The following is a 13,013-nucleotide window of genomic DNA, read 5'->3' as shown; positions in this document are numbered from 1 at the left end:
TGTTGTATGCTTAAGCCTCGTACAGCCTCCTGAATGTTATAGTTTAAAACTGGCCTTACAGACCCAAATTTAGCTGCCCCTGACCACAGCATCCTGTTGGAAAACATGGGTTAAAATAGACCCTTATGTAATAATTTAAGATTGAAAGCAGATGAGAGAAGCATAGAAGGAGCTGGAGTTGGCCATTCAACCACTCAAACCTATTCTGTCATTGTATTAGGTCATGTCTTAACTCCATTTACCCACCTTTGCTTATATCCCTCGGGAATCCTATAAATCCAAAGTTTCCATTTGCTTATTTCTAGTTGGATTTTCTTATTGCTCTACAATAACAGCATCAATTCGGCACAGTAACGATAAACATCTGTATGAAAAATGTTAAAACAAGTAACGACAATTTTTTTAACGTCCCAGTTTGAAGTTAATATTAGACTGCTGGGTCTCCATTTAAATCGTATTAAATTCAAGGTTGAAACTGATGCTATGCGATGGTTTAGTTCACGATTTTCAAAAGCTTTTTAAAAAAAAAGTCAGTTTTCTGTCAAGTTGGGCGATCAATGAAGCCTTTGAATTTATTTCTACATTCTAACTGTGTGTTTATGATTGATATTTTACTCTTCATAAATTTTTCCTTTTCTGATATACCGCCTGAAGGTGCCGATTCTTTGCTCCACCTATCTCAGCAATTTGTGTATGCATGGGCCTAAAGCGTGAGTGTTGGAAGATTGTTTAAGAAGGGGAAAAATTACAGTCAACACCCAATCCTGCTCCCAAGCAGTATTCCCACAAATACTTTCCAGCAGAAGTAACATCAGTTGTGGTACATATTAAATTCCCGAATGCTGAGGATCGATCTTCGGAGCATCTACGTTATATAGCTTTAAGGTTTCTTAAGAGCTTTGTAGTAAGGCATATTCAAACCCTTGAACGTATGATAATTTAAACGACTTCTGTTTGACTATGTTTAAAGCACTTCACAAATACAAGTTGTAATCTTGTTATTATAATAGTTCAAATTGTATCTGAGAATAGCATGAGCAAAATGGTGGTTATCAACGTGCACGATTAATGTTTAACATTGCTGTTAAAGTTTTACAGACGTCTGTCCGAAGAATTGTCTCAGAAGAGGTGGGAGCGTATTTCAGTATCTCAGCCTATGCAGTCACCCGGTAGATCGCAAGTAGGTATTAATGTGGAATTTTGTGCCTTGATTTATGGTGATCAGTCAAAAGGTTTACTGTATCTAAACGTATGAGAAGTGATATAAGATCTGCCTGCATCCAACACTAGGCTTGTACAATTCTTTTTGAATGAAGAAATGGTTGGCAGGTTGAGAAATGGTGGTCGGGAAGGAATGGAAGCTTGGGATGAGGGAGGTGTGTTGCAAGGGGCAGGGAAGTTGGTTTGCTTATTGAACAGGCAGCAGTTGGTAAACAAAGCATTTTTGTGTGTTCGTCAGGATGACAATATTACCAAGTGCACAGATTTGGTCAGATGAAATTTAGAGCCCCCACATGCCATGTTTCGATGATGTATCTTGATTTCAATCTCAACTGACCACTGTTTCAGTAAAATTGACTATTACAGGCATTTAATTTTAGTGTAGTCATAGCCATTCGGAATTGGCTCATTTCATTTAGTCCCCTTTAATTTGAGCATGGGAGAGGCGAACCTTTGTCCAATCTCTCAGGCCTTGGTTTGTAAGTTTTCAGAAATGTGAAAGCACTGGACCACCTACATTCCCACCGCTCACACCTCGATTTCCAGGTGTATGGAACGGGGGAAAGAACTACAATAATTAATGCTCTTAAATCCATAAGAAAATGGACCTAAAGGTTTTAGTAAGTACACAATTGACATTAAGTGACTTATGTAATTTATTAATTGACATATTGTAATTTATTTTATGTCTAAACATTTGTACATGAATATTCATAGATTCCCTACAGTGCAGATGGAGGTTATTCGGCCCATCAAGTCTGCACCAACCCTCCGACAGAGCACCATATCTAGGCCCACACCCCTCCCAATCCCAGTAACCCCACCTAACCTTTTGGACACTAAGGGGCAATTTAACATGGGCAATACACCTAAACCTGCACATCTTCGTACTGTGGTAGGAAACCGGAGCACCCGAAGGAAACCCACGCAGACACATGGAGAACGTGCAAACTCCCCACAGTCACCCAAGGTCGGAATTGAACCCAGGTTGTTGGCGCTGTGAGGCAGCAGTGCTAACCACTGCTCCCCACTGTTTTAATATATATTTTAGATTTAGTTTTAGATTTATTGTCTCATGTACTGAGGTAACAGTGAAAAGTATTGTTTTGCGTAGAGTTGAGGCAGATCGTTCCATACATGAAAACATAAAACATACGATAAATACACAATGTAAATACATAAACATAGAATTTGTATTATTTATTGCAAATATAGTTGACCACATTTAAAGTATTAAGAGAATATTTCATGACTCGGGCCACTCAACACAGGATGGCAGAATTTACCCTCCATGTGAGCAAAGAGCTCTCACCCTCCCTTTAACGCCTTTCTCTTATTCCACCAATCCAATTTAACTCCTCTCATTAACCAACCTCATAACTCTCTACTAATACTTTATGGCATCAAAGTTTCACTTCAACAACAGAATAACGCAGGCTTAACCTGTCACAAGAAACAGGTGTATACTTCAAAAAAGAGAAAATAGTTGCAAAGCTTTGAGGAAAATGTGGGGGAATGGGATTAATTGGTAATTGATTCAGTCATTGAGCATTGGCACGAGGGACCAATTGGCCTCTTTCTGTGCCATATGACTTTATTTCATGGAATCACGTGGAAATAATCCAACCCTGAAATTTCCTATGCAGAATCAGCCCTTGATTTCGATCATGCCAATGATAGAAAAAGCGCAGCATAGGTTTTGTACTTTCTAATTTATTTATTTATTTCCCTACATTTTCACATTTTCCTTCAAAAATTTACACCCCACCCACAAACAGTAAACGGTAACAAATACAAAATCAATCCCCTTAACAATACCAATGATCCCATCCTCCCACCGCCCCAAACAACGGCCCACCTGTCAATATATGCAAACCACCCCACGGTGGAAACAAAAAACAAAAGAGAAAAAGAAAAAGGAGTCCGGGACCGCCCATGGTCACCATTTACCTATAGAGTCCACTCCCGCGCACCCCCCCCCCCCCCCCCCCCCCCCCCACACTCAACGTCATCCAGCCTCTGAAAGAGTACCGTACATGATACCCAAGAGTTGTACCCCCCCCCCCCCCAAAGTCTCCAGCTCCTCCTGTCCACTGCCTCTTGTAAAACTCCTCCTCCCAACCTCGGTTCCTTCCGCACAACTTTCCACCCCGGCTAGACCACTCGGTCCCTGTTCTGCCAGGCTCCGATGGCCGCAGGCCCTCCCCCACCTCACTCCCGTTCACTGGCTGGCTTAAACTGGCCAGCGTGGAGGCCCCCGCCCGGGTCCCTTTCCCCCTTGCCCGGCCCTAGGAAAGCCCAGAGATCCCCTTTTAGCGCACAAACCCTGCATATCCATCTACACCCCAAAGAGCCCTCATTTCGAGTGAAAGTCCCATCACTTCCCTTGTCCAAATATATACATAATTTGGCTCCTTTAGCCCCTACACCCACGCACAGTGAAACATAAAAAGAAGAAAATACAGTCATGAGGTTACATCGGCACATGGCCATTTCTCAATTTGTCAGTTCTGCCACAGTCCTTCTGCCTTCGCAAACCCCTCCGCTGCTTCCGCCGTTCCAAAATAAAAGTCCCTGTGCTTATAAGTCACCCTCAGCTTCGCTGGATATACAATGCCGCACTGCACCTTGCTAATGTACAGTGCCCTCTTCACCCGGTTGAAGGCAGCCCGCCTCCTCGCCAGCTCCACCGCAAAGTCCTGGTATACACGTATAGCAGCTCCAGCCCACTGCACCACCCGCTTCTGCTTGGCCCAGCTCAGGACCTTCTCCTTCACACTGTACCTACGGAAGCACAGAGTCACTGCCCTTGGCAGCTCACTCGCCTTTGGTACAGCCCTCCACGACTGATGAGCCTGATCCAGTTCATATCGGGAGGGATCCTCCCCCTCCCCCAAAGCTTTGCCAGCATCGCAGCAAAATACTCAGTCGGCTTCGGTCCTTCAACTCCTTCGGGCAGCCCCACAATCCTCAAATTCTGTCGCCTGGATCTGTTTTCCAGGTCTTCCATTTTTCCTCGCAGATCCTTGTTAATGTCCAGCACCTTCCGCATCTCCTTCCCCATCGAGGCAAGTTGATCACCGTGCTGCAATACCGTTTCCTCCACTTCCTTCAGCGCCTCCCCTTGCTCTCGCACCTCCGCCACTGCGCTCACCACCGCCGTCATCACCGGGGAAATCGCCTCCTCCACCAGCGCACTCAAAACCTCCCTCATCTCCTTCCTCACCGTCTCCATCCATTGCGCAAACTGCTTTTCAAATTCCACAGCCATCACCTTAGTTATTCCTTCAGCCGTAAGCACTGCGGCCTCCCCTGGTGCTCCAGCCTCCATTTTCTTTGCTGACCCCGCGGTGACCTTTGCACTCCCCAACGGACTTTCAGTCGCTTTTTTCACGGCCGTTTTTTTGCTGGTCTTCGACATTCTTCTCCTCTGTGCTGTCTCCCGACTTTTACTGCCTTCGCTGGCCCTAGGACCGGGCGTTAACCCCCGACAATGCCGTTCCCGAACGGGAGCCCTCCAACGCGTGGCTTCCTCCCGCCCGCCGTCACCGGAAGTGGTTTTGTACTTTCTTGGGCAAGAAAAAGCCACGTAGACACAGATATGAGAAGCGTTGCTGGATGCTGAGGAGCAGGTGCCCTGACATCTCTCCCAGTGAAGGGAGAGTGTGTAACAGAGATGAAGATGATCACCTTAAAAAGGGGACAGGGAAACGAGACCGATGTCTCGAATGCTGTTAATAAGAATAACTGAGTTCCTTTCTAAGTTCACTTCCTGTGGGAGCTTTTAACAACCTTGTGTGGCGGAGAAGTATCTGCATTTTTCAAGAGAACAAAAACTTGAATAGAATGTGGAGCACTTTTGGTGTGAAACTAATAAAAGTTTCCTATTTTTGCAGGCAGGAAGAGTCAGGGCTGCTGGAATTGTGGGCATTGAAAGGAAGCTGGAGGAAAAAAGAAAGGAGACCGACAAAAACATCACTGAAGTAAGTTGTAAACGTTCAAGGCCAGCCATCCGTCTGGATCCGCTGAAACCATTTCCTGTCAAATGCTGGTGCGAATTCTGTGTCAAAACAGATCTCCCTGAGATTGTTTCATCCTGAAAAGCCAGCTTACATGTCTAATATTTAGGAAGGAAATGTTATTTATATGAGTCCACATTTTTTTAGTGTTAGTTTTGTTTTCTGAATATTATAAAAGTATAAACTAAGATAAATTTGTTGCAAATTTAGTTTGTGCTTCCCTGGTTTGTGTGCTATGTGATGCTCTAGTGTAAAACCGAAAACTGTAAAATGAAGGTACAGATGTTTCCATCCCTCGTGTATCAGCTTGTTCTGGATAGTTTCATATTGACACTAATGCAACCTGACAGTGACGTCATGCATTTCAAAGAAGGTATTTGCTGCACTTTTAAGGTTGTCTATAAGGAATTCACAAAGGTTTGCGAAGAATGTGATTTAAAACATTTTATGGAAATATAACTTCTGGTTGATCAGCCCTGATACCATATTACAGAACTCAGTACAAACACTGTACCTATCATCTAGGCGGACTTTCCCAATATTAGGTCAACGATCGAGGTGAATCTGTGGCTCATGTTGGCAGAGCAGTTGACGAGTGTCAGGACAGCAATGCTAACTGCTGTAAATCACTCTGGTGACCTTGAGGGGTCACCCTTCTTGTTCTCAATATGCACGGAATGAAGGCTGTGGAATTTCTCATAGTTGAGATATCTCAAAGGAGTGGCAAGTGTACTAGGAACTAACTCTTGCTCGGTGGCTATGATGGTCAATGGGAACAGACTATACGTCTGCAGGGGAACTCTGAAGGCCAAGTGAATCTGAAGTCAAAATCTTTACAAATGTGTTGAAGGACATTGTAGAAACCATTACAGTTAGACATTCCTATACCAGCCTCCCCGAACAGGCACTGGAATGTGGCGACTAGGGACTTTTCATTTGAAGCCTACTTGTGACAATAAGCGATTTTCATTTCATTTCATTTCATTTCGTTGGTATCAGATTGCTACACTTCTATAATTTATTTACAAAATGTATTTACCATGCACAAGTAATGTAACATTTATTTTTATTTTCATGGTTAGAGAGCCTGGTAAATCTTAACATCCAATTCTTTGGTTACATAAGCCAGCAGGAAAGTCAGATTACAATGCAGAGCGGACATTCGAACATTGAAAACTGACTCCATGGTTCTGTAATTGAATTTGAACAAAAGGAAATCTGGTTTAATCCTCTCACTGGAAACGTTCTGATTTTAAAGTGCTGTAAATTCATTTCTATTTCTGGGGCGTGTGTAACTCATGCAGTGCTGAAACCAAGACAGTGTATTCAGCCAAATAGGTTGACAAATATTTTTCTATCTTGGATTAAAGTACAATTTCTCCCGTTGCCCTCGTCAAAAGAAAACGAGCAAAGCTCCACTGTTCAAAAAAAAAAAGTACTGTTTTCTGAATTTCTTTTCAAGTTCTTTGGCTATGACTAATGATTTTAATTTTGCGGATGAATTGTGTCATAGTTAGGGACCCCAGGTTCTAATAGTGGTTTCCTGCCGGAGCTGTTCGTCCCCGATAAGAATCCTGCAGTTCAATTCTGTTTGTCACAGGAAGTTCCTGTTAGGTGTGTGCCCATTCCCTTTTGTTCCCAGAGCCTCTCTGAACAATTCCATCATTGGAGAAACAATGCTAAGTAGATTATTCTACTGAGTGTGTGTTTTTTTAAGTAGTCTTGCTGGAACTTTCCACAGGGCTCTTCAGTTTTTCATCTGGAAGAACCTTTAGTATTTTCATTCACATTATTTTAAATCACAATGTTTACACCCAGGAACACAATATGGATTCAGAAATAGGTATGTTTAGCAATGCTATTTATAAATAAGGAAAATGTTATGGCTTTTGACCATGGGTATATATTTTTAAATATCAGGTAATATAAAAATAATCTATGTCTTTATTAGCAACACAATTAGGCTTACATTAACACTGCAATGAAGTTACTGTGAAAATCCCCTATTCGTCACACTCCAGCGCCTGTTTGGGTACACTGAGGGAGAATTCAGAATGCCCAATTCACCTAACAAGCACGTCTTTCGGGACTTATGGGAGGAAACCGGAGCACCCGGAGGAAACCTACGCAGACGCGGGGAGAACGTACAGACTCCGCACAGACAGTGACCCAAACCGGGAATCGAACCCGGGACCCTGGCGCTGTGAAGCAACAGTGCTAGCTACTGTGCTGCTCCAATACTAAGTACTGATTATTTTTCAAGTATAAGTAACCAGGAGTACTTGGTTCATACAATTTGACTTCTATGCATAGTTAGAATTTGTACCTTGCAGTTTAAAAGTTGAAATTTTACATTGCCTTCAGTAAATACAGTCAGATATTTTTTTAAAGTTAAATGCTTACTTGCATGGCTAGAATAGATGTGAAGAATTCCCAAAGGCTGGGTCCACGTCGATCCTCCAGTTGTGTTTTCTCTGGAGTACAAGAGTTTAACGGTGATTTTGCATTACATTTTGCAGCAGGGATATGCTTTACAAAGCTCTCTGCACCAATCTTTTCAATTTGCCACTGGTTCTTGAATTTGACAGGAGTTCTCAGGACCGAGAAGATAACGGGACTCAGTTCCTCTCCAAGCAAGGTCCAGTGGAGAGGTGATATTCTTGCATGTAGCCAGTGGCAGGAGCACCATGTATTTGATGTCGCTTACATTTTCTGTAAAAGCACATTGAAGCACAGTCAAACTTTGCAAGTCTATCACCCTGCTGAGTTACCATATGTTTGAAAGGCTGATTTTAAAAGTGAAGTTATGTGTACAAATTCTCCCCTGCTATCCAAGATGTTGACTACATTCTGCACTTGACCTCAAGACAACAAGTAAGTGTCCTTAACCCTTCTAAGGCAACTGCATGCCAAACTTTCAGGTAAACAGGACAGTAATTTTGAACCCCCTGCTTCCCAAAATTTGAACCGCTCACATTTGATTAATTATTTCAGCTGAGCTCCATTATACATTTGTTACATTGAAAGTTACATTTGAAAAATATTCCAACAAGGCTTAATCTGTCAGAAATAGGTGATTCTAATCTTCTTCAGTGATCACTCGCTGACTGTCTGTATTACTGGTCATGGGTTCTGTGGGTTCCTGTGTGGCTGAAGAGCCGGATCTTCGACCGCACACTTGGCTGATGTTTCCGGGAGGTGGATCGATCCTTGGACTCTAGATCGCAGGTATTCCTTTCTCGAGCTCCTTTTCCGGGCTGTTGGGTGTCCTTGAAAAATTGTGTCCTTTCAATCAGGAGGTCCTTCCAAGTAAGCCTCTTCTGAGCAAGGGTTTCTCAGGTGTTGACGTCCAAGTTGCATTTCTTGATATAAGCCTGCAGTGTGTATTTGAAGCACATCCTTTGTCCTCCTCTTGTTCGGGAACCTTCCTTGAGTTTGGAAAGAAAATTTGCTTGAGCAGTCGGGACTCTGACATCCAAAGCACACGGCCAGCCCAGCGGAATTAGTTTTGGATGATCATGGCCTCGATGCTGATGCTCTTGGCTCTTTCAAGGGCACTGATGTCCTCCCAACTGATGTGGAGAATTTGTTTCAGACAGCGTTGATTGTACCTCTCCAGGGCCTTGAGGTGGCGTCTGAACATAGTCCAAGTTTCTGAGCCATGTAGAAGAGTTGGATGGATGACTGCCTTATACACAGGATCTTGGTGTCAGCACAATTGTTGCGGTCATCAAAGACTCTCATCCTTGGGCGTCCTAAGGAGTTGCTCCCAGATTGGGTATGATGTTGGATTTCCACATCAATGTCAGCCTTCGATGAGAGGTGGCTCCCCAGCTTGGGGAAATGTTCCACATTTGGTAAGATTTCTCTGTTGATCTTGTTGGAGAGAAAGACCAGATCTTGCCCTGGGACATATTGGTAAAGGACTTGAGTCTTCTTGAGGTTGAGGCTGAGACGATTCTTTGGTATGCTTCCACGAAAGTGTCGAGCATGGCTTGGAGATTATCTCTGGGAGAGTGGAGATGGCGATGTCATCTGCATACTGAGGTTCGAGTTGAAGCCGCTTAACATTGATCTTTTCTCTGCGCTGTTTCTCCATCTTCCACTGCTTCTGGCGGAGATTGGTGGACGTAGAGGAGCGGATAAGCCGGTGGTCCATCCAGCAGTCATCTCCACTGGTTATTACTTTGGTGACGATGACTAAGTCGATCATGAGCCAACGCTTTGATCGTGGATGTCTCCAGGAATTCTTGAACTTGTCTTATTGGCAGGACAGTGTGTTAGTCATGAGAAGCTGGTGTTCTGTGCATTTGGTTACATTCCAGAGTTGGGAGTCCATTCCAACCCTGGCAGTGAAATCCCCAAGGAGGATGATCTTATCTTCCTTCGAGTTTCCTGAGCAGATTGTTGGATGTGGACAGACCTGACTGAAGTCCCCTCAGTGAAACAAACCACTTATTAAAAACATTTCTTTGTCTCAGCCAGACGGGAAAAAGCCACGAGGAATAGCTGCATAATTGTAGTAATGTTGCGTTAACACAGTGAGGTGGAGGTATGCGCTCTACTGAGTGCCCTCTTCATTTGTTTTTGGTTATGTAATGAATGCTGCTGAGCGCTTCAGAAACTGGCTGTGAGGGGTCTACTGAATCCAACTGTGAGGGAGGACCTAAGATTAACGAAGATATAGTCGTTAACGCAGGAAGATTCAGGAAGTATCGACTACAGCTCAGCCTTCAACACCATCATTCCTACGAAACTCATCTCCAAACTCAGTGGCCTTGGCCTCAGCTCCTCCCTCTGCGACAGGATCCTGAACTTTCTAACCCACAATCAGTAAAGATAGGTAACAACACCTCCTCCACGATCATCCTCAACACCGGTGCCCCACAAGGCTGTGTCCTCAGCCCCGACTGTACTCCTTATACACCTATGACTGTGTGTCCAAATTCCCCTCCAACTTGATATTCAAATTTGCTGATGACACCACTGTAGTGGGTCGGATTTCAAATAATGATGAGACAGAGTATAGGAATGAGATCGAGAATCTGGTGAACTGGTGCGACGACAATAATCTCTCCCTCAATGTCAACAAAGCGAAGGAGATTATCATCGACTTCAGGAAGCGTAGTGGAGAACATGTCCCTGTCTACATCAATGGGAACGAAGTAGAAAGGGTCGAGAGCTTCAAGTTTTTAGGTGTACAGATCACCAACAGCCTGTCTTGTTCCCCCCATGCCGACACTATAGTTAAGAAAGCCCACCAACGACTCTACTTTTTCAGAAGACTGAGGAAATTTGGCATGTCAGCTACGACCCTCACCAACTTCTACAGGTGCACCATAGAAAGTATTCTTTCTGGTTGTATCACAGCTTGGTATGGATCCTGCTCTACCCAAGACCGCAGGAAACTACAAAAGGTCGTGAATGTAGCCCAGTCCATCACGCAAATCAGCCTCTCATCCATTGACTCTGTCTACAATTCCCGCTGCCTCAGAAAGGCAGCCAGCATAATTAAGGACCCCAAGCACCCCGGACATACTCTCTTCCACCTCCTTCCGTCAGGAAAAAGATACCAATGTTTGAGGTCACGTACCAACCGACTCAAGAACAGCTTCTTCCCTACTGCCATCAAACTTTTGAATGGACCTACCTCGTATTAAGTTGATCTTTTCTCTACACCTTGCTATAACTGTAACATTATATTCTGCAGTCTCTCTTTCCTTCCTTATGTACGCTATGCATTGTTTGTACAGCATGCAAGAAACAATACTTTTCACTGTATACTAATACATATGACAATAATAAATCAAATCAAATCAAAATTCAGATTCAACAATGTATTACTTTGATATTTTGCTCATATCATCTTTCAGCATTTTCACATGAAGCTTCAATGCACCTAACCACATCTTTGGACTGTGGGAGGAAACTGGACTGTGGGAGGAAACAGGAGCACCTGGAGGAAACCCACACAGACACGGGGTGAATGTGCAGACTCCACACAGACATTCACCCAAGCCCAGACCAAGGTCCTTGGTGCTGTGGGGAAGCAGTGCTAACCACTGTGCCACCATGCCGGAGAACACTGAAGCACATCAGCAATCTGCAAGAGCCGCTCGTCCCCAATTAATCTTTGCACAATATAAAGGAGGTGATAAATTTCTTCTTGGGCAGTCCCTCAGCTTCAAGGATGACTTGCTTCCACTCCGGGGAGGTGTGTTCTGTGGTGCCTGAATAGCCCAATCCTGGATCCGCAGACTCTGCCACAGGTTTGGCAGGTGGATGTGATAAATGGACACTTGGACAATCGTGATCTGACTGGGCATAGTCAGCATGGATTTACGAATGGGAAAGCATGTTTGGTGAAGTTTGATTAACTTGCTGGAGTTTTCTGAGGATGTTATTAACAGAATTGACAAAGAAGTTGAAGGACATAGTATATTCGGATTTTCAGAAGGCCTTTGATAAAGTCCCCCACAGAAAAACATATAGGATAGTGGGCAATATATTGGCATGGACTAAGGATTGTTAACAGGCAGAAAACAGAACAGGAATAAACGGGTCAATCTCGTGTTGGGAGGCTATGGCTAGTGGAGTACTGCAAGGATCAGTACTTGGGGCCCCAGCTGTTCACAATATATATCAATGATTTGGATGTGGAGACCAAATGTAATATTTCAAGTTCGCAGAGGATACACGGCTGGGCCGGAATGTGTGTTGTGAGGAAGATGTAAAGTGGCTACAGGAGGATTTGGAAAGATTTGGGCAAAAAACCTAGCAGATGGAATATAATGTGGAAAAATGTTAAGTCATCCACTGTGGCAGAAGAACAGATGTGCAGAGTATTCCCTAAATAGTAAGAAATTAGAAAGTGTAGATGTACAAAGGGGATGTCCAGAAGTCACTGAAGGCCAGCATGCAGGTGCAGCAACCATGAGGAAGGCTAATGGAATGTTAGCCTTTATCGCAAGGGGATGTGAGTACAGGAGTAGTGAGGTTTTGCTTCAATTGTATAGGAGCTTGGTTAGACGGCACCTGGAGTACTGTGTGCAGCTTTGGTCCCCTTACCTCAGAAAGGATATTATTGACACAGAGGAAATGCAACAAAGGTTCGCCAGACTAGTTACAGGAATGGCAGGGAGAGAGATGGGGCAAACTGGGCTTGTAATCTCTAGAGTTTCAAAGAATGAGATCTCATTGATTCCTACAAAATACTAAAAGGAATAGACAGGGTAGATGCAGGGGAGATGTTTCCCTTGGTTGGGGAGTCTAGAACCAGGGGGCACAATTTCAAAATAAGGGGGAAAGCATTTAGGACCAAGGTGAGGAGAGATTTCTTTACACAGAAGGTTGTGAATCTTTGGAATTCTCTGTCCCAGAGGGCTGTGGAAGCTCAGTCATTGAGTATGTTTAAGGCAGATAACAATAACATAAAGGATTATGGGGTTAGTGGGGGTAAAAGACGTTGAAGTGTTTGATCAGCCACAATCGTATTGAATGGTGGAGCAGGCGCAACTTGATGAATGGCCTACACTCCTGTTCTTGTGTTCCTATGACCTTGTTCAAAGGCAAGTGGCAAAAATATACTTGTTCTCTGTGTTTCTGACTTCATCATGAAAAATAAATTCCCTAGTAACATTAGTATCACAGAGCTCATAGAATCATAGAATTTGCAGTGCAGAAGGAGGCCATTCGGCCCATTGAGTCTGCACCAGCTCTTGGAAAGAGCACTCTACTTAAGCCCATGTCTTCACCCTTACCCTGGAACCCAGT

The 13,013-nt window shown here is 43.8% G+C and overlaps 1 protein-coding gene across 1 annotated transcript in view; it reads left to right on the top strand.

Annotated features, from left to right (window-relative positions):
- The window catches only part of vps36 (vacuolar protein sorting 36 homolog), a 61,840-nt gene that overhangs the window by 18,618 nt on the left and 30,209 nt on the right, over positions 1 to 13,013 (top strand). Inside the window, exons 5-6 of the mRNA XM_072477083.1 lie at positions 1,091 to 1,180; positions 5,118 to 5,204. Coding sequence (XP_072333184.1) covers positions 1,091 to 1,180; positions 5,118 to 5,204 — 177 coding nt within the window. The remainder of the gene's footprint in view (positions 1 to 1,090; positions 1,181 to 5,117; positions 5,205 to 13,013) is intronic.

Source organism: Scyliorhinus torazame, chromosome 15 (genome assembly GCF_047496885.1).
Source record: "Scyliorhinus torazame isolate Kashiwa2021f chromosome 15, sScyTor2.1, whole genome shotgun sequence".
NCBI lineage: Eukaryota > Metazoa > Chordata > Chondrichthyes > Carcharhiniformes > Scyliorhinidae > Scyliorhinus > Scyliorhinus torazame.
The sequence above is the reverse complement of the archived record's forward strand: the minus strand, read 5'-3'. Positions and strand labels throughout refer to the sequence as shown.